The 22,854-nt window shown below is 41.3% G+C and overlaps 2 protein-coding genes and 1 pseudogene across 2 annotated transcripts in view; 2 read left to right on the top strand and 1 right to left on the bottom strand.

Moving 5' to 3' along the window:
- LOC141182572 (uncharacterized) overlaps positions 1-22,854 on the bottom strand; it is a 449,915-nt pseudogene that overhangs the window by 132,683 nt on the left and 294,378 nt on the right.
- LOC141182573 (uncharacterized) overlaps positions 1-22,854 on the top strand; it is a 258,948-nt gene that overhangs the window by 80,268 nt on the left and 155,826 nt on the right. The window lies entirely within an intron of this gene.
- Positions 1-22,854, top strand: part of LOC141182574 (uncharacterized) — a 33,601-nt gene that overhangs the window by 7,496 nt on the left and 3,251 nt on the right. The window contains exons 3-6 of the mRNA XM_073660727.1: positions 2,443-2,592; positions 2,722-2,901; positions 2,985-3,108; positions 3,192-3,289. Coding sequence (XP_073516828.1) covers positions 2,515-2,592; positions 2,722-2,901; positions 2,985-3,108; positions 3,192-3,289 — 480 coding nt within the window. The 5' untranslated portion in view covers positions 2,443-2,514. The remainder of the gene's footprint in view (positions 1-2,442; positions 2,593-2,721; positions 2,902-2,984; positions 3,109-3,191; positions 3,290-22,854) is intronic.

The following is a 22,854-nucleotide window of genomic DNA, read 5'->3' on the forward strand; positions in this document are numbered from 1 at the left end:
TAGGTCTATATCCATCCATACCACAGAGTGTAGCATTAACTAGCCTGAACTATCACTTGGATACCTATAGCACATATACAGTAGAAATAAAATAATTCATTATCATGTCGAATTTCTTCTAGATCATAATTATTTCTGCTTTGACAATCAATTTTTTTTTTTTACGAAGAAGAGGAGTAAGTATGGTTAGCAAATTTTCACTGTCATTGGATTAATGTCCAAATGGGAGGAGCAACACATTTACAATGAGAGCAATATTTACTGCCCAAAAATCACATGGTACGGTCGATTTATCGACGACCTCCTCCTGATGTGGGGAGGCACACAGGAGGAGGCGTTGAAATTTGCAGAAAATCTCAACAACAATGATTTCAATTTGAGATTCACACATTGTTTTGATTCTAGAGAAATGCATTTTTTGGATCTTAAATTGAACGGTGACAAATATCTCAATACAGTAAAAATAGCACCCTATAGAAAAGAGACTGCCAGTAACAGTATTCTGCAGGCCAATTCTTACCACCTGCTGCATATCACGCGCAATATTCCATATGGGGAATTAATTAGGGCGAAACAAAATTGTACTGATAATACTGCGTTTGATATGGAAGCCAGAGAAGTTTGTGACAGATTGGCAAAAAAATGTTATCTTGATTGGAATCTTATAAAATCATACAAAATGGCATCGAGCCTAGAACGTAAGGATCTTCCCAAAAATAAGGAGCGAAAAAAAGATTTGGGATGTGAAACTTCTCTACAACTTATAGTCCGCAGTATAACAAAGTGGTGTCCATTATAAAGAAATACATACAATGTTACACCAGGATCTGGGGCTTAATAATATTCTTACCAAGGATATTCGGTTTGTGGCTGTGGTACCATCCTGTCCCCCAGTCTTTTCCTGAGTGAAGAGCATAGGAATTCTGAATCTACTACCTGGTTAAACCTTAGTGTTTTTTTCAAATGCGGAGCGAGCCGCTGTAAAGCGTGTTCACACACAGTGACAAAGGATATGTTTACCTCACTGCATAATAATCGTATATACAAAATACATGACCTTATTAATTGCTGCACACTCTGGCTTATATACCTTGTTGAATATATTACATGTAAGATCCAATACATTGGTTGTACTACCGGCCCTTTAAAACTACGGATTAGAGGACACATATCTGATGCGGTTAATCCTTTGGCCACAAATATTTCAGCAGCGTCAACACACTTCCGAACGTTCCATAAATGGGAAGTTTCAACACTGAAATTTCAAGGCATAGAAAGAGTGTATAGACCTATCCGGGGGGGGAGACCATAGACGCAAACTGCTAAATAGGGAACCATATTGGATTTTTATGTTAGAAACCCGAGTACCCTTTGGATTGAATCTCAGGCAGGATCTAATGCTACAATATTAATGACAGTTTTGTTTCCACCTTGGACATGGTATATCGCTAGTTTTTATATTCATTCTATATTTGAATCACAAATATTTTTGTTTTTTCTACATGTCAATGATATTAATTTTAGAGGGTAATAATAATGTGTCACTAACCTTTTTATTTCCCTTTTGTCTATGGTAATCATACTGACCACAGAGACTAGTGAGCACATGATAACTATTATCTTTAATTACAACCTACCTTTATATGCTCACAGGTCCACAGTTCAGACAGACCATGATTAAGACTGCACGTCGAAACGCATAGGTCGAGACAGCTGTGATCCTTGTGTGCACTAAGACTTATTATGGTGGTAGCAGCATTTTTTAATGGCTCAATAAAAGCTATGTTTTATTTAAGTTTATAGCCTGATACACTGGATCATTCCTCTTATTTTCTGATTTTAATATCTGCTTTTTTTTATGGAGTTTTTCTTGTAATATAGGAAAGCCTAAGGCCAGAAATAAACCCCATAAACTCTGTACATGGAAACTTTGGTATCAAATAACTCCTGTCTTTGTGGTCTTACAAACAATCTTTTATAAATGCCTCAAACTTCTGAGTGTGAATCAGACCTGAGATCTAACGTGATAGAAAATGAAAGTCCGGTGAAGACGGGAAACATTCATATAGACGGCCTGTGGAGATGTAGTCAGTGACGGACTCTGGCCAAATACGTTTATAGAGCCATAGTTATTTCTCATGTCACGTGTAATGAATATCTCCTGCAGTATTGCTAATGCCGATTCCAGTGTCGGTAAATGAGACGAGAATTAGCAATAAGGAAGATGAGTCTGAGAAAGGTATTCACTTGCTGACTCGAAGGAAGGAACTGCTTGTTGTCTGTGGCCTAAAACATATAGATTTTATTACTACAGTAGATGTAAAGAAGAAAGCTAAATACTGTAAAACTTAAATCTCCTCAAATGTTTCCCTTATTATCTCCAGTAATTGTATTATTACACAGGATTTTTATGACTTTACATCTGCTCAACTTCTCATTCAGGTCTCTACAATATCGGATCCTCTTAGTGAAGATCTTCTATATAAGAGAATTTTCCTTAATTACGCATCAAAGATGGATATGGACACAGACAAGATGGCGGAGATGATATTACACCTCACCCTAGAGATCCTCTTCCGGCTTACTGGAGAGGTGAGAGATTCTGATGACGTCACATTACATCATTCTTATCTATGGGAATAACAGATGGACAGAACTGGAGAGGTGAGGACTCTGGAAATGTCTGTAGTGAGATTTATTAATGTGTCTCTCCATAATCAGGATTACACAGTAGTAAAGAAGACCTCTAGTGAGTGCTGTCAGGACCCTGTGTCTGAGGGATGGGGAAGACCCCTGAGCCCAATCATGGAGCTTCCACCTCACCCCCTGATACATGAGGACATCAATGACCAGAAGATCCTAGAACTCACCTACAAGATGATTGAGCTGCTGACTGGAGAGGTGACACTGCTGGGAATGCTGGGACATTTTATAGTAAAGCTATGAAGGGATCAGGGGGATGACTGTATCATTGTATGTGTCAGGTTCCTAGAAGATGTCAGGATGTCGCTGTCTATTTCTCCATGGAGGAGTGGGAGTATTTAGAAGGACACAAAGATCTGTACAAGGACATCATGATGACGGTTCCCCAGCCCCTCACATCACCAGGTAATAGACAGGACTGAATACACACGGCCTATAATTATCTGTATGTAAAGAATGAATTCAGTCCCTGTATGCGTTTCCTCCAGATCTATCCAGTAAGAAGACAACACCAGAGAGATGTCCACATCCTCTTCTTCCACAGGACTGTAAACAAGAAGATCCCAATGTTCCTCAGGATCATCAGGTAGATGGAGAGAAGGTGTCATGAGATCTCCCCTATGATGTGTATACGGCTGTGAAGGTCTTGTGTTCGGTCTTGATTTATCCACCAGAATTATATGGTTTATACTTGTATAATGAGAATGGTGAAGATGGCTGGATTAGAGCTGATCGTTAGTGATGAGCGAGTGTAGTCGTTACTATTCGCTATACCCACGGATAGTACGGTATTCGGGTTGCTAGTTATATTGCGAGTATTTGTGTACTCTCTTCGCTATGTTCGGATGTCCCGCCCTGCAGTTTTGGTGCCTCCTTTGCAGCCACTAAACATGCTGGGCTTCATAACCAATCACAGTAATGCCGTAGACATCTTGGTTGTGGCATTACTGTGATTGGCTGGCCACCCAGCTTCATAGGGTCTATTTAAACCCTGCTTCCGCCGCCATTTTGTGCACATTGCATCTGGAGCCTGCATTCTATAAGCATAGGAAGAGATCGCTGAGCTGTTAGGGAGAGTGTTTAGGCCTTTTGATAAAACAAAAGCCCTTTTAAGGGCTACCTGCAATGTATACTAGTTCTGTGTTTAAAGATGCTGCTCACTAGCTCCATAATACCACCAAAAAATAGCTCTTTTCAGAGCTGAAGGCACACAGCAAAGTCAGAGTACAAGGAGGGAGAGATTATGTGTTCTTCCAGTGTCAATTTTAAAACAGCTCTTGTCAGAGGCAAAGCAATATTTTCCAGCACACACAGAAGTAGCATTTTGTGCTGCCTTTTTTTTTTAGCACCGGTCTATTTTCCCTGCTGTTTTAGGGGTCAGAGCCTACCTTCTGTCCATATTAGTCCACTTAAAAAAGCGTTCCCTACACAAAGCAGTAGTCCAAACATTTCCTACTGCCTGCTACAAAGCATGCACCAGGCCATTTTACCCACTATTTTGGCTGTGACAGCTAGCTTGGCTTGTGCCATCAACATCTGAAAATTTGTCAACAAAACCCAAAATGCCAAAAAAGCCTGTTATGGGACGTGGACGTGGTGTTTTCAGTGGTGCGCGAGAAGGCACTCTGTCTGTGTCAGGTTAGATGAAGCTTGATGCATCCACTATGTTCTTGGAAAAATTTCCCGGTTTGGAACGTAAACGTGTGTGGAAGCCAGAAGAGCAAGAGCAGATTCTGTCATGGATAGCAGACAAGGCCTCTACACATTTGTCAAGTAGCAACAAATCTTCCACGACCACACAGTCTACTGTGGATACACAGAAGACAGGCCCATCCAATCCTGAAGCTGGTTCTCCTTCCTCCAACCATTATCAGTCACAGGATACATATGACCCCAAACTTGGCCACTCCGAGGATCTGTTTGGTACGTATCCTTTGGTTGGCTCTGGACTATCACCGTGCAGCATTGAAGAGGGACAAGAGAAGGTGGCGTGCGTTGATGCTCAAATATTTGAGGACCTATGGCCAGAAGAAAGCCACTTGGCGGAACGTCATTTTTAGTCTCCAGAGGTGGAGGCTAATGATGAGACACAGTTGCTATCAAGTCAGCCTACAATGTCAACTGGGAAGGAGGATTAGATGGAAGACGAGGTAGTCGATGATGAGTCCACTGATCCGACCTGGACCGTTGGCATGCATAGCCTTGACAGCAGCACAGAGGAAGATGGATAAGTAGCACCAACACAGGCACCAAGGGGTCGTGATTTGCCCAGAGTGAGAACTGGGTCAACTGTTCCCAAGAGCACCCTTGCTGTGCGCCAAGTCAGGGCAAGGGGGCGTTCAGCTGCTGTGTGGAATTTTTTTTTCTGAAAGTCCTTCAGAGAAAAACATTGTAGTCTGTAGCATCTGCCATACTAAGTTGAGCAGAGGCCAGGGCAAAGGCAACCTACATACTCACTCACCATGCAAGGCTCAAGTTCGATGCTTGAAAACCTTCTATTCAGGAGACATAAATACAAAACAAAAATCTAGGGTGAGAAGACATCAGCCCACCACCAGGATATAGCAGTACTACCGGACTAAGGCACCCTGAAGGAAAAGCCCCTCCAGAGACGGGCCGCCCTCCGGGCACCCAGTCTTTCATACTCCAGAAAACGTACCTTCACCAGGTCACCTAGGATGTTCCTCCAAACTTCATCTACACTGAGGATTTTACTCTGCATCGAAACTAAGACTTGTGTGTTCCACGTGAAATACCTGGCCACTACACTTTCTATGAATGAAATGGTTCGGTCCCTTCTCCCAAGGTCTCCGAACGCTCCATAGGCCCACCCGGCATAGAACAGAGTAGCCAGCCACGGCCAACCAATGTTAACTCCCACCCTGTTGTACACCTCTGTATTAAAGGGACAATGAAGTATGAATTGATTCATGCTTTCCAGTATGTTAGCACAAGCCTCACGGGAGTAGTGCCAAGTCAAGTCCCAGTACTTCTTGGGGATCCTGCTAGAATTTAACAAACTCAACCCAACCTCCAGATCCTGACTTGGGCAGTCCTTGAGGACCAATGGACTCTGAAAATGAGAAGGCAAGACCCTCCTATCGAGGAGTTTCCTCGGGAGGGACCTCACCTCCCACATTCCCAGACCTTACCGGTGGATCATTTTCAGAACCAGGGTAACAAAAGCAGGGAGATGCCCATGCGGTGTGCGAAGATCCATCAATCTTCCCCCTGTCTCCCATTCCTGGAAGAAAGGCTGAAACCATCCTTTGCAGGATAATACCCACGGAGGAGCCCTCTCTTTCCAGAGGTTTGCCACGTTAACTTTCAAGAAGGTGTTCACTAGGAACACCACGGAGCTCACCATATCCAACCACCCTAGTCTCCTTGTGCGGTAAGTGACCTCCCGCTTGACTAGGTTCAGTCTATTCCCCCATAACATCTGGAAGAACAGACTGTAGACCCGTGTCCAAAGAGGCTCTGGCAAGACACAGATGCTGCCTAGGTAGATTATCAAGGGGAGCAGGAAAGCTTTGCACAGGCCAACCCTTTCCCTCAGGGTCAAAGACCAACCCTTCCATTGGTCCACTCTTTGGGCGACACCTTTTGATTCTGCCTTCCCGGTTTTTCATGGGGTAATCACCCTGGCTGAATTCAGTGCCCAGAACTTTGGCGTGTTCTTGGTGTTCGGGGAGGTTGTCCGGAAGATCAAACCCCGGTTCTCTGCCTCCCAGCCAGAGACTTTCACACTTATCCTGGTTGACCTTGGACCCGGATGCCTCAGAGTAGCGCTCCACTTCTGGCATCACCACTATTGCATCCTCTTGCGAAGAAACAAAGACGGTGACATCGTCCGCATAGGCCACCCCTCAGGATAGCCTCCGGCGCCGCCCTGCCCATCCGCACCCCTGCCAACGATCCACAATCGAACCTTCTGAGAATGGGATCAACTGCAAAGGCGTAAAGCAAAAGGCTAAGAGGACAGCCCTGACGGACACCAGATCCTACCCTGAAAGGTTGTCCAATCCACCCATTTACCAGAGGGAAAGTCTCAGCCTTTGCATACAAGGTCTTAAGCCAGTCCACAAACCCTCCAGGCAGACCATACCTCAAGAGTGGACCAGAGGTACTCATGGTTAACCCTATCAAAGGCTTTTGCCTGATCCAGGGTCAGCAAGAACCCCTTCCAAAGGCCTGCCCTGCCTTGCTCCATGGCCTCTTGGACAACAAGAACAGCAGTAAAAGTGCTACTGCCAGGAACGCAACAGTGCTGAGCCTTCGAAAGGAGCCGGGGTGCAAACTTCACCAGCCTGTTGAAAAGTATCTTAGCCAAAATCTTCCTGTTCACATTGAGAAGTGCTATGGGATGCCAATTATCAATGCGTGACGGATCCTTAGCCTTCGACAAAATGATCAAAGCTGACCTCCTTAATGATCTCGGCAGAGTGCCTGAGGAGAGACACTCATTAAACACCCGAGTCAAGAGAGGGACTAAATAGTCCCTAAAGGTCCTAAAGAACTCGGATGTTAAGCCATCCAGACCTGGTGACTTTTTGGGTCTAAGCTCATCAATCACCAGTCTCGTTTCCTCTTCAACTTTGAGTACTGCACACACCTCGTGAGCAGTGATCAGGCTATTATTAGCATAACCATCCCGCAGCTGTGTCTCTTGAAACAATCACTGCATAATCTCAGAGAGGAAGCTTTGAGTGCCCAGCATGTTGGTATGGAGCCAGATTTCCCAATGGGTGTTACTACCCAGCCCACTCAATATTCTGAGGCAACAATGGGTGATGAGGGGACTTGTAATGCTATAGAGGGGACACCCAACCCAAGCTTCATGTCTGTCCAGGCTGGATGGGCTGGAGAGGAGAACGAGGAGGTGGAGGAGAAGGCGAGTCAGCGTGAGGAGAGGATGGGTACTTTTGGGGACACAGAATATTTGCCTTTTTGCATCTTGGCCCACATGGCACAGTTCATGTGTAAGTGTCTGTGGCAAGACCCTCGCGTGATTTACATTTTATCCAACAACCTATACTGCTTGGCCACCTTTCTCGATCCACGGTACAAGGAGAAATTTCCTTCTTTCCTTTTGGAGTCACCAAAGAGTTTTACAATGGAATCGTTCAAGAGGGCCGTTGTAGATCAGTTGCTGAAAACGTCACCCTCAGACAATGCTGGTGGCAGAGGTACCAGCTCTTTTCTACACTAAGGGATAATGGGGAGAGACACGAACATCAGCTCCAATGGAGGTGGAGGAAAATGTGCACAAATTGGGCTATTTTCAGTAAACCAGCACAACAGCAAGGGCTATCTGTGCCTGTAATAATGCCAAGGAGGGATAAGTTGCAGAACATGGTCAAGGGTTACTTAAGTGACCATACGTGCGTCCTTTCTGACGCTTCAGTTCCCTTTAATTATTGGGTGTCTAAACTGAACACTTGGCCCAACCTCTCCTTATATGCCTTGGAGGTGCTGGCCTGCCTGGCTGCTAGTGTGGTGTCTGAGCGTGTTTTCAGTTCCACTGGGGCAATCATCACTGGTAGGTGCACACGCCTCTCCACGGAAAATGCAGAGTGGATTTACTCTTGCTTAGGACAACCTCTCCTCCGAGCGGTCCTAGACGCTGGAGTTTCCTGGCTTCACCGGACAGGAACGGATCAGATGCTCCTTACTACCACAGTAAAAATAGCTCCCCTCGGCTCTGCGTGTTTCTTGGCGAGACTTGACCATCTTGGTCTGGTCGATCTGCATGGGTTCGGGCGAGCGTGCCCGGGGAGTTGCTGGTTGGGAGGCAGGTTTCTGGAAAACAGAAGCAAGATGAGGAAATCTTCTCTCCCGGGTAGTCTCCTTAGCTCATTCCAAGAAACTGATGTCAATCCGGGTAGCTTGTGACACCAGGTCATCCAGGGTGGTAGGAATGTCCTGGCCGGCTAGCTCGTCCTTGCTCCGTCCAGAAAGACCCTCCCAGAAGGTGAATCAGTGAATATGAATAGCGGTACCAGAGCGCCAATAACAGGGCAAAAATATTAAAAGGACTGATTTATTAATATACACACAACGCGTTTCGGTGGACACAGCCACCTTCATCAGGTGTGACAAGCAGCAAACAATTGATCCTTATATACATTTGACTAGGTATACAATTACTTAAAAGGGGCGGGGCTAGATACAGAGTAATACCTCTATATTAACCCCTTGAGTTCATATATGCTCAATAGAGTAAAAAGGATTGTTATAAAATAATGCCTAATGAAGCATATAGGGTTCTTATAAAAAGGATTCGCTGTAAAAAAAAAAAAAAAAAAACTTGTGAATCCTATAATCTTAATACTTCATAGGATATATTGTCATCTACCACCCTATATTTTAGATTATATAAAAAAATAATAATAATAATTTTTACATACAACATAAAACAATGCATAAATATAAAGTATAAAATTACAATCAGTTTCTATCATTGTAATTAGGAAAAGTAGACGAAGAAAGGAAAGAGAAAAAAAAGAGAAAAAATAAATAAAAAAAATAAAAAATTCCAAAAAAAAAAAAAATCCCAAAAAAAAAAATAAATTTTCTTTAAATTTTTTCTCCTTTCTCTCTCTCCTCCCTCCTCCCCTCCCTCTCTCCTTTCCCCTCTTCCCTCCTTCTCTCTCTCCTCTCCCCTCCTCCTCCATATAAAAGATATATATAATAAATTTGCTAAAATATGAAAACAATTATTTAAAAAGTTGTCTTCTCTATATTAAGGTTCAAACCTTCAGGAGACAAGGTTCCCATTTTGAAAATCCAATAATTTTCACGTGTAATGAGACGATTTAGTCTATCAGGGTGTGTATCAACTATATGATCAATGATAGTTAGTTTTAGGTTATTAGGATTTTTTTGATGCTCTTTTAAGAAATGATTAGAAACTCTATGTAGGGGAAAGCCGTTTCTAATATTTTGGCGATGTTTATTTAATCTGGAGTGCATTTCCTGGATAGTGCGGCCAATGTATTGCAGGCCGCAGGTGCACTGGAGCAGATAGATCACATATGAGGACTGACATGTAAGTCTAAAGCGAATGGGATATATCTCTCCAGTGACCGCAGAGACGAATGTTTTGGCTCCGTTATCAATGGATTGACAGCATAAGCATTTAGGGACATTACATTTATAACATCCATTATTGCTAATAGGAGCTGAATGGTTCGGTCTTCTACCAATTGTTGTATTGCTAGGGGCTATATAGTTTCCTAGATTTTTACTCCTCCGATATGACATGAGGAAATTCCGGTAAATGACCAGTTAATATTGGATCATTACTTAAAATGAGCCAGTATTTTTTTAATAAACTGGATAACACTTGCGTAGGTTTACCATAAGTAGTAATCAGATTTAAACTGAAATCGTTGTTTGGCTCTTGGCTGGTATTCTTGGATTTGTTGATACACAGGTTCTGTGATAGGGATCTAGTTTTGGAGAAAGCATCCTCTAATAATTTCCGGGGGTATCCCTTAGCTCTAAAACGTTTTTGTAAAACCTTAGATTCCAGAAAAAAATCCGAATCATGGGTACAATTTTTTCTGACACGCCAATATTGACCATATGGAATATTTCTAATCCAGCTGGGTAGATGGCCACTGTCAAATTCAAGATAGCTATTTACATCCACTTCCTTAAAGTGGGTAGATGTGGATATTTTACCCGAAATGTCTATATTTATCTGAAGGTCAAGATATTGAATATTACTCTCAGATATGGTAGAGGTAAAGGAAAGACCCCAGTCGTTAGAGTTTAATTCATCAATAAATTTGGCAGCCTCCACAGTATTTCCCCTCCATATAATAAACAGATCGTCTATAAAGCGGCGGTACATAACGATGGATTTATCGGCGCCGAGGGATTGCGCGATGTGGATAGACTCGAATGCCCCCATATATAGATTTGCATAACTGGGGGCAAACCTCGTCCCCATCGCGCAGCCCCTCAGCTGCCGATACATCACCCCCTCAAAAGAAAATACATTGTTCTCAAGAATGAAAGTTATACCCCTCAATAAAAAGTTTTTTTGAGGATCTTGTAAGTTAGGGTCCTCATCTAGGAATTTTTTAATTGCCTGTAAACCCAATACATGTGTGATATTGGAATAAAGAGAGCTTATATCGAGTGTAATAAGAAGACAGCCTGGAAGAGGGGGTAATTCTCTCAATAGTCTAATTAAATGTGTGGAATCCTTTAAATGAGAATCTAGGGATAAAACGTACTTCTGTAAAAAAAGATCAATATAGTGGGATAAGTTGGATGTGATAGAATTAATACCAGAAATAATAGGACGTCCAGGGGGATTAAATTTATCTTTATGAATTTTGGGTAAAAAATAAAAATAAGGGACTTTGAATTTTTTAATGTCTAAAAAGGATTTTTCTTTTTTATTGAGGAAGCCAGCTGTAGAGGCCCCTGCTACAAGTCCTTTGTACTCCAAAAAAATGGTTACAGATGGGTCTGCTTCTAATTTCACGTAGTAGTTTGAGTCGTCTAAGATTCTGAGGCCCTCCTTGATGTACCAGCCCCTGTTCATTATCACAGTCCCCCCTCCCTTATCTGCTCTCTTTATAATTATTTCTTTATTATCCTGAAGGGTTTTTAATGCACATTTCTCCTGGTAGCTCAAGTTATTCACTTTTTTAGAAATTGGGGGGAATGTCCTAAGGTCCCTCAAAATTAATTGTTGGAAAGTTTCAAGGTGTGAACCTTTGTGATGTAATGGATAAAAATTATTTTTCCCCTTCACATTTACATGAGTGAAAGGGTCCAGTAATGGGGGGCCTGGTATATTAGATTCTTGAATGGAGGGGGATACTGTTGAGCATGAACTAATAGGATGTGATTTTCTCTTATCTTCCAATAGAAAATGTCTTTTTAGTGTCAATTTCCGTATAAATTCATTTAAATCACAGAACAAAGTGAAATTATTAAATGGGACAGCTGGACAGAAAGATAATCCTCGACCTAACAAGGATCGTTCAGCTTCAGATAGCACATAGCTAGAAATATTAAAAATGCCCCCACAACCGATAGGGGTTTCTATCTGCAGGGAATTTGTATTCTGGTTTATTGGCAAGATTTCATTTTCTTTATATTTGGATTGTGTCTCAATTTCGGCATTTGGACTATTTTTGTTATTGAGGCCTCGGGTTTTTCCACTCCCTCTACATCCCCTAAATTTCTTTTTCGTTTTGGACAACGTCCGGGGACCACGTGAAAAAAATGTGTAATTTTCGTTTTATTAGTTTGAGATGCAACTGCATTCTGTGTTTGAGGATTTATCAAGATACTATTTTCATTCAAAATCGGAGATAATTCCAAGGATGTCATTCTGTTTATAGGGGGTTTTATGTGGTTTATACCATTTGTTTTATCAGAAGGTCTCCCTTGATTTAAAATATTCAGTGTATCCGCTATCGGGATCTGACCAGATGACTCCCCAGCAATAGGAGTCTGTATTGCACTAGAAAGCTCTGAGATATTAGATCCACTATGGGATATCTCCTGTGTGTTAATATGTAATGTGAAGTTCAGTTCATCAATATCTGCTACTTGTGTGGAAATAGTAGACGGATTAGCAATAAATTCTACATCTGCTGCTTGTGTGGATAAAATAGGTGGATCAGTAATCAGTATGGAGGGAGGAGTAATTTCCATACACATTCCCTCTATTATAAGGTCATTATTTTTTTCCAAATTAGAATTAAATGCAGTATTTTTCTTGTAATTATTGTTAATGGATAACTTCTTTTTATGAGTCTCATATATTGCTTGTTGTTTTTTATTCATAAAAAACTGTTTTTGAAAACTATTCACTTGTTTTGTATGGTTATCAGGATCATTGCTTAGAATAGGGGATGATGGATTATCCCTAGTTGTTCTCTGCATAGAGATGATGGGAACAGGTGAAATTTGAAGTGGTGATTGGATTTTTTCTTTTTTAGAGTCTTTTATATCTCTTTCATATTTTTTGGCTTTTTTATTTATTAAATCATTTTCAAACTTAGCCAGTCTTAGATTTACCTCATTATCTGTGGCAAAATATTCCGCAGATGAAGAAAAGAACTCCAAATCCCCTTTAATTTTAGCTATTGTTTCTAAAGCATGCATAGCCAGAGTATTCCTTTTATCAATCAACAATCTGATCAGTGTTGTTGAGCAATCAGAAATACACCTGTCCCATCTTTCAGTAAAAACAATATCCTGAGGAAAGGATGAGTTGAGATTCATTCTCAATCCCTTGGGTATTATGTTATCCTTAATGTAATGTTCTAAAAACATCGTGTCTACGTGATTAGTTATTTCTATTTTGCTATTATTTTCTAAGTTCAAAAACAGTCCACGTAACCTTTTTTGATCTGTATCATTCAGCATAGTTGGATTAGTATATATGCATCTGTCGCCATCTTTAGAGTCTTTACTAAGGGCTGTAATGATCAGAGATAATCTAAATTTCTCTCTATTGGTCACATAAAAGTCCATAATGATCCAGCAATTTAGATTTTAAAGTCTTAAACACAGTTCTTATCTGTTGACGATTCTGCAAGATTTTTCCGTCTCTCGATGTGTTGAATAATCTGAGTCGCCCAATTTGCAGCTCCTGGTCTTGAGGCTAAGCCCCCAGCAATAGCAGACTCAATATGTAAAGAGAGGAGAGAACAAGGCGCAATGGGTGACTCAGTATTGCAATTGTTAGAGGGGTGTGAGGATGGCTACTAACCTTATGAAGTTGTGCACCTCTGCACAACCCCAGTGTAAAGCTCCACAAGCTCCGCTCTGTTGGTGGCTGTCATCTATTTCCAGCGGCGTTCACAGATCCTGATCTCTCGGTGGTGGATCACGTGGTCAGGTTAGTTGCATGTAACGCCGAGATGGACGCCCAGCTTCACCAACACCCCCGGCAGCGTTCCGGAGGGGTTAGGGCAGCGCAGCTTGGAAAACCAGGGTAGTGATTCTAATTAAATTCCTCCCACAGGTGAAAGAACAATCGATTAAAGGCAGCTCTACCGCACCCCAACAGGGGGAAAGGGACAATAAATGGATATGAATAGCGGTACCAGAGCGCCAATAACAGGGCAAAAATATTAAAAGGACTGATTTATTAATATACACACAACGCGTTTCGGTGGACACAGCCACCTTCATCAGGTGTGACAAGCAGCAAACAATTGATCCTTATATACATTTGACTAGGTATACAATTACTTAAAAGGGGCGGGGCCAGATACAGAGTAATACCTCTATATTAACCCCTTGAGTTCATATATGCTCAATAGAGTAAAAAGGATTGTTATAAAATAATGCCTAATGAAGCATATAGGGTTCTTATAAAAAGGATTCGCTGTAAAAAAACAACAACTTGTGAATCCTATAATCTTAATACTTCATAGGATATATTGTCATCTACCACCCTATATTTTAGATTATATAAAAAAATAATAATAATTTTTACATACAACATAAAACAATGCATAAATATAAAGTATAAAATTACAATCAGTTTCTATCATTATAATTAGGAAAAGTAGACGAAGAAAGGAAAGAGAAAAAAAAAAAAAAAAGCAAAAAAAAAAAATAAAAATTTTTTTTTTTTTTTTTCTTTCTTTTCTCTTTTTCTTCCTTTCCTTTCCTGGCTTCCTCAATAAAAAAATAAAAAAGAAAAATCCTTTTTAGACATTAAAAAATTCAAAGTCCCTTATTTTTATTTTTTACCCAAAATTCATAAAGATAAATTTAATCCCCCTGGACGTCCTATTATTTCTGGTATTAATTCTATCACATCCAACTTATCCCACTATATTGATCTTTTTTTACAGAAGTACGTTTTATCCCTAGATTCTCATTTAAAGGATTCCACACATTTAATTAGACTATTGAGAGAATTACCCCCTCTTCCAGGCTGTCTTCTTATTACACTCGATATAAGCTCTCTTTATTCCAATATCACACATGTATTGGGTTTACAGGCAATTAAAAAATTCCTAGATGAGGACCCTAACTTACAAGATCCTCAAAAAAACTTTTTATTGAGGGGTATAACTTTCATTCTTGAGAACAATGTATTTTCTTTTGAGGGGGTGATGTATCGGCAGCTGAGGGGCTGCGCGATGGGGACGAGGTTTGCCCCCAGTTATGCAAATCTATATATGGGGGCATTCGAGTCTATCCACATCGCGCAATCCCTCGGCGCCGATAAATCCATCGTTATGTACCGCCGCTTTATAGACGATCTGTTTATTATATGGAGGGGAAATACTGTGGAGGCTGCCAAATTTATTGATGAATTAAACTCTAACGACTGGGGTCTTTCCTTTACCTCTACCATATCTGAGAGTAATATTCAATATCTTGACCTTCAGATAAATATAGACAATTCGGGTAAAATATCCACATCTACCCACTTTAAGGAAGTGGATGTAAATAGCTATCTTGAATTTGACAGTGGCCATCTACCCAGCTGGATTAGAAATATTCCATACGGTCAATATTGGCGTGTCAGAAAAAATTGTACACATGATTCGGATTTTTTTCTGGAATCTAAGGTTTTACAAAAACGTTTTAGAGCTAAGGGATACCCCCGGAAATTATTAGAGGATGCTTTCTCCAAAACTAGATCCCTATCACAGAACCTGTGTATCAACAAATCCAAGAATACCAGCCAAGAGCCATACAGCGATTTCAGTTTAAATCTGATTACTACCTATGGTAAACCTACGCAAGTGTTATCCAGTTTATTAAAAAAATACTGGTTCATTTTAAGTAATGATCCAATATTAACTGGTCATTTACCGGAATTTCCTCATGTCATATATCGGAGGAGTAAAAATCTAGGAAACTATATAGCCCCTAGCAATACAACAATTGGTAGAAGACCGAACCATTCAGTTCCTATTAGCAATAATGGATGTTATAAATGTAATGTCCCTAAATGCTTATGCTGTCAATCCATTGATAACGGAGCCAAAACATTCGTCTCTGCGGTCACTGGAGAGATATATCCCATTCGCTTTAGACTTACATGTCAGTCCTCATATGTGATCTATCTGCTCCAGTGCACCTGCGGCCTGCAATACATTGGCCGCACTATCCAGGAAATGCACTCCAGATTAAATAAACATCGCCAAAATATTAGAAACGGCTTTCCCCTACATAGTGTTTCTAATCATTTCTTAAAAGAACATCAAAAAAATCCTAATAACCTAAAACTATCATTGATCATATAGTTGATACACACCCTGATAGACTAAATCGTCTCATTACACGTGAAAATTATTGGATTTTCAAAATGGGAACCTTGTCTCCTGAAGGTTTGAACCTTAATATAGAGAAGACAACTTTTTAAATAATTGTTTTCATATTTTAGCAAATTTATTATATATATCTTTTATATGGAGGAGGAGGGGGGAGGAGAGAGAGAAGGAGGGAAGAGGGGAAAGGAGAGAGGGAGGGGAGGAGGGAGGAGAGAGAGAGAGGGGAGAGAAAATTTAAAGGAAAAGAAAGGAAAGGAAGAAAAAGAGAAAAGAAAGAAAAAAAAAAAAAAAATTTATTTTTTTTTTTGTTTTTTTTGCTTTTTTTTTTTTTTCTCTTTCCTTTCTTCGTCTACTTTTCCTAATTATAATGATAGAAACTGATTGTAATTTTATACTTTATATTTATGCATTGTTTTATGTTGTATGTAAAAATTATTATTATTTTTTTATATAATCTAAAATATAGGGTGGTAGATGACAATATATCCTATGAAGTATTAAGATTATAGGATTCACAAGTTGTTGTTTTTTTACAGCGAATCCTTTTTATAAGAACCCTATATGCTTCATTAGGCATTATTTTATAACAATCCTTTTTACTCTATTGAGCATATATGAACTCAAGGGGTTAATATAGAGGTATTACTCTGTATCTGGCCCCGCCCCTTTTAAGTAATTGTATACCTAGTCAAATGTATATAAGGATCAATTGTTTGCTGCTTGTCACACCTGATGAAGGTGGCTGTGTCCACCGAAACGCGTTGTGTGTATATTAATAAATCAGTCCTTTTAATATTTTTGCCCTGTTATTGGCGCTCTGGTACCGCTATTCATATCCATTTAGATTTTCTGTTGGCCTCCTGAAGATTACCACGCACATCCGTCCAAACTCTTTCCAAATCACCGGAAAAATTCTCCTCCTCAGGCACGGCAGATCCCAACTTGGAGAACGACCCAAACGACGGATGTCTCCCAGAACAACAAAAAAAAGGCGAACAACCAGCAGAAGAAGATGTATGATTGTTCAGAGCAAATTCAGCAAGTGGCAGAAACTCAGACCACCCCTCTTGATTGTCTGCCACAAAACAACGCAAGAACTGCTCAACATCCTGGTTTTTCCTTTCTGTCTGGCCATTAGATTCAGGATGATATCCGGACGAAAACGACAAATGAATTCCCAACCTGTCACAAAAGGCACGCCAAAAACGAGCCACGAACTGAGGACCCCTATCAGAAACAATGTCAGTAGGAACGCCATGAAGTCTGACAATTTCCTTGACAAAGGCCTTAGCGAGAGTTTTAGCGCAGGGCAGTTTGACGAAGGGAACCAAGTGACACATCTTGCTAAAACGGTCCACGACCACCCAGATGACAGTAAAACCCTCAGAGGGGGGAAGGTCAGTTATAAAGTCCATAGCCAAATGTGTCCAAGGAGCACTGGGGACCTCCAAAGGACAAAGTAACCCCGCAGCAGGAGTATGTGAGGACTTAGATCTAGCACATATAGTACATTGGCGCACCCACTTAATGACTTCCTTCTGCCATCCAGGCCACCAAAAACTGCGACCCACCAGTCTCTTGGTCTCAGAGATTCCGGGATGACCTGCCAACCGAGATTCGTGACACTCAACAAACAAATCTCTCCTAAAGGTCCCAGGCACAAACAACCTCCCATGAGGAGTGTTAGATGGGGCATTCTCCTGAGCTTTAAGAATCTCATCTTCCAAAACGGAGTCTAAAGCAGCTATCACAACACCTTCTTGTAAAATGTTTTCCTCTTTCTCAGCACCGACTATGGGAGAAAAACTGCGAGACAAGGCATCCGCCTTAACATTCTTAGTACCAGGGATGTAAGTAACGGAGAAATTAAACCGCAAGAAAAACAGTGCCCACCTAGCCTGACGGGCATTCAGTTGCTTGGCAGCATCAAGATATATCAGATTTTTATGATCCGTAAGAACCTGAACGGGAAATTCCGCACCTTCCAAGAAGTGGCGCCAGTGTTCAAATGCGAGTTTAATAGCCAATAATTCCCGATTACCAATATCGTAATTCAATTCAGTCTCCAAAAATTTTTTTGAAAAAAAGGCACAGGGATGTAATCCATCCCCGTTATCCTGAGACAATACTGCGCCAACCCCCACAGAGGAAGCATCAACCTCAACCAAAAACGGCCTAGTAACATCAGGCTGCATAAGGATGGGAGCAGAGGTGAACCTCTCCTTGAGATACACAAAAGCTTCAATGGCCTCAGAAGACCACTGAACCGCATCAGCACCTTTCCTGGTGAGATCAGTCAGAGGTTTGACAATACTAGAAAATTTTTTTATGAATTTTCTATAGTAATTGGCGAAACCCAAAAACCTCTGTATCGATTTCAAACCAATAGGCCTAGGCCATTCCTGCACAGCCTGAACCTTAACCGGATCCATCTCAAAACCTTTGCTGGAGATAATGTAGCCCAAAAAACTAATTCTCTGTACAGCGAACTCACATTTCTCCAGCTTAGCAAAAAGCGAATTGTCCATTAATAACTGTAATACCTCACGCACGCTCCGCCAATGAGACTCCAGATCTGGCGAATAAATCAAAATGTCATCCAAATACACAACCACATTTTTACCGATCAAAGGTCTAAGGATGTCATTAATCAGATTCTGAAAAAATGCAGGAGCATTAGTAAGACCAAAAGGCATAACCAGATTCTCAAAATGACCCACAGGAGTGTTAAAAGCAGTCTTCCATTCATCACCCTCCTTCATGCGCAACAGATTGTATGCCCCTTTAAGGTCAATTTTAGAGAACCACTTGGCCCCCAATAACTGGTTAAACAGATCAGGAATCAATGGCAGTGGGTAAGGATTGCGTACCGTAATTTTGTTAATCTCACGAAAATCCAGACAAGGACGTAAACCGCCGTCCTTTTTTTTTACAAAAAAAAATCCAACCGCCACAGGAGACTTAGAGGGCCTAATGTGACCGGCGGCCAAACTTGTCTGTATGTATTCCTCCAAAGCCTTCCTCTCAGGAATAGTAAGGTTAAATAAACGACTCTTAGGAAGAGTCGCTCCAGGGACAAATTCAATAGAACAATCATAGTCTCTATGGGGAGGCAAAACCTGCGATTCTTTATCAGAAAAAACTCTCCAAAAATCCTGAATAGGAACAGGCAATTCTCCCCTATCCAAAGCTGCAATACGCCCGTTACAACACTTGTCATAACATTTATGGCTCCAGGATTTAATTTCACTGGTAGACCAATCCAGTACAGGATTGTGAAATTTTAACCAGGGCAAACCCAATATTACTGGAGAAGGCAAGTTATTCAACACTACCAAATCCAATTTCTCATGGTGAACACCATTAATAGTGAGAGGAAATTCACTGACCTTGAGAGTAATATTCTTCAAAGGGGAGCCATCCACAGAAACCACAGCAATGGGGGATGATAAAGGTTCAGGTTTTAAATTGAGTTTTTCCACGAATCCCCCATCAATTACATTCAGTGTAGACCCGCAATCAACAAATACCCGAAATTCCATTATTTTTTCCTGAGCAATCGTGGAAGCAGCTAAAAATATACCCTTGGAATTTAAACAGGCAATACGGGCGTGACTGACCATTTTTTTTTCTTTCTTCATACGAAGCTCACAGCCTTTAATGAAATGACCAGATTTTCCGCAATAGAAACACAAGCCTTGCGAAAAACGACGGTCTTTTTCTTGAGAGCGAGGTGCCACCGATCCAATCTCCATCGGTTCACCACTGTTAGTACACACATTATCATAACCAGAAACTGACATAGCAGAGGATTTGCTCTCATTAACCCTAGCACGCAGTCTTCTATCCACCCGTATAGCTAATTGCATAGCCTGTTGCAAATCCTCAGGTGTAGGATAAGCAATTAGCAGATCTTTAACCCTTTCACTGAGCCCAGCAAGAAATAGACTTTTCAGAGCAGAATCGTTCCACCCTGTTTGAGTCGACCAACGACGGAAATGAGTACAATATTTTTCAACATTACCTGATCCTTGTTTTAAACGTCTCAACTCAGTCTCAGCTGATGCGACACGGTCAGGATCATCATATAATAGTCCCAAAGCAGAAAAAAAACTATCCACTGATCTGAAGCATGAATCACTAGGTTGCAAAGAAAAGGCCCACTCCTGAGGCTCTTTGCGCAAAAGTGACATTATGAACCCTACGCGCTGGGATTCATCCCCAGAGGACTTAGGTCTCAAACGAAAATACAATAAGCAAGCATTTTTAAATGAAAAAAATTCTCGGTGTTCACCAAAAAATAAATCTGGCAAACATACCTTAGGCTCCAAGAAATGTGCTCCAGGACAGTTACTCACGTGCTGACGGAGCTCGGCCACCTCCAGAGAGAGTCCCTGCAGGCGATGAACCAAATCCTGAACCGACACCATGATGGAACAGAAAAATCTTTCCTTAGAGAATTTGCTGGCTGGACTTACTGTTATGTTCTGCTACCAGAGCTAAGGAAAGAGAGGAGATCTGTCCCTACGATAGAACTCAGCTTAATCCCTACGATGTAACAGGGGACCTGATCCTGCGATCAGACCTGCTAAAGTCCTAAGCTAGTCTGTACGGAGACCTATAGATGTGGGGAGGGAATCCCTACAAGTACTAAGGACTGGGAGGAATATGGGACACCTCCTAACAGAAATAGTAGCAGACAGACGAACAAACAAAATACATAGAACATAGAGGTCAGTAGGCCAAGCAAACTAACAGAGTTAGATACAGAGCACAGGCTAGCTAGAAAGTAGATATACAATGAAGTCCAGCAAAGCCAGAAGGGCGGAGCAGGATTAAATAGGCCAACAAGGTCATGTGACCAGCAAAGGAAAAAAAAACCTAACAGCAAGGTTCTAACAGATAAAACAGAATTCATCCCCCCCCATCTAACCTATCTATAAACGTCAATGGCTGCTCACTCTCCCAAGTCCCGCAAGCTCGCTGCCTTGGGGTAACCCTGAACTCTGATCTCTTCTTCAAACCACATATCCAAACCCTTTCCACTTCCTGCCGACTCCAACTCAAAAATATCTCCCGATTCCGCACATTCCTCAACCATGAATTTGCAAAAACACTAGTGCACACCCTCATCATCTCCCGCTCGACTACTGCAACCTCCTTCTCTGTGGCCTCCCCTCTAACACTCTTGCACCCCTCCAATCTAAAAAAACCAAGCAATGTGAACTGAGGTCTAAGATGGTAGACATGCAAGAAATAGGAGCATGTTCACACTAGCAAAAAGAAGCAAGTACCCTATATTTATTATGCAACTTTGCTTTACATTTATATATAATGATGGTAGGGTATGAGATATATTTTTGTCTTTTGTAGGTTTTGCTTCTTTTTCCTAGTGTGAACATGCTCCTATTTCTTGCATGTCTACCATCTTAGACCTCAGTTCACATTGCTTGGTTTTTTTGTCTTGTTTGCATTCTGTGCAATTTAAGGGTGTGGCATCCCCTTTGTTGAGCTGATTGGTATATATGTAGCTTACCACGGGCCTGGGTGGTCTGGAGTTGGGACCCGGTCCTATTTGTTTACCCTTTTATATGCATTACTTCAACTTTGATATACAGTAAGGTTTTTAATATAGGCAGTATAGGTACCGTCCCAATTTAGGGTCACCTTGCCGCTGGTGGGACGGCTTGTATACTTTTTTTGATCAAAAATAGTTCACTAAGTACCCTATATTTATTATGCAACTTTGCTTTACATTTATATATAATGATGGTAGGGTATGAGATATATTTTTGTCTTTTGTAGGTTTTGCTTCTTTTTGCTAGTGTGAACATGCTCCTATTTCTTGCATGTCTACCATCTTAGACCTCAGTTCACATTGCTTGGTTTTTTGTCTTGTTTGCATTCTGTGCAATTTAAGGGTGTGGCATCCCCTTTGTTGAGCTGATTGGTATATATGTAGCTTACCACGGGCCTGGGTGGTCTGGAGTTGGGACCCGGTCCTATTTGTCTACCCTTTTATATGCATTACTTCAACTTTGATATACAGTAAGGTTTTTAATATAGGCAGTATAGGTACCGTCCCAATTTAGGGTCACCTTGCCGCTGGTGGGACGGCTTGTATACTTTTTTTGATCAAAAATAGTTCACTAAGTACCCTATATTTATTATGCAACTTTGCTTTACATTTATATATAATGATGGTAGGGTATGAGATATATTTTTGTCTTTTGTAGGTTTTACCCCTCCAATCTATCCTAAATTCTGCTGCCCGACTAATCCACCTGTCCCTACGCTATTCCCCAGACTCACCTCTCTGTCAATACCTTTACTGGCTCCGCATTACCCAGACTCCAGTTCAAAACCCTAACCACGGCATACAAAGCCCAAAGCCATCCACAACCTGTCTCCTCCATATATCTGTGACCTAGTCTCCCGGGACATACCTGCACGTAACCTCCGAACCTCACAAGATCTCCTGCTCTACTCCCCTCTTATCTCCTCTTCCCACAATCGCATACAAAATTTCTGCCGTGCGTCCACACTACTCTGGAACTCTCTACCCCAACACATCAGACTCTCGCCCACCGTGAAAACCTTCAAAAGTAACCTGAAGACTCACTCACCTCTTCCAACAAACCTACAACCTTTGCTCCAGCCAGTAACCATTGCTCCACCATACCGCTGCACGACTAGCTCTACCCTCACCTACTGTATCCTCACCCATCCCTTGTAGACTGAGCCCTCACGGACAGGGTCCTCGCTCCTCCTGTACCAGTCGCCGTCACATTTTGTTAAAGATCATTGTAATTGTTTTTGTAGGTATACCCCTTTTTTCACATGTAAAGCGCCATGGAATAAATGGCACTAT

This window comes from Phyllobates terribilis, unplaced genomic scaffold (genome assembly GCF_046119375.1).
Source record: "Phyllobates terribilis strain yellow unplaced genomic scaffold, ASM4611937v1 Scaffold_35__1_contigs__length_13245226, whole genome shotgun sequence".
In the NCBI taxonomy this organism is placed as follows: Eukaryota; Metazoa; Chordata; class Amphibia; order Anura; family Dendrobatidae; genus Phyllobates; species Phyllobates terribilis.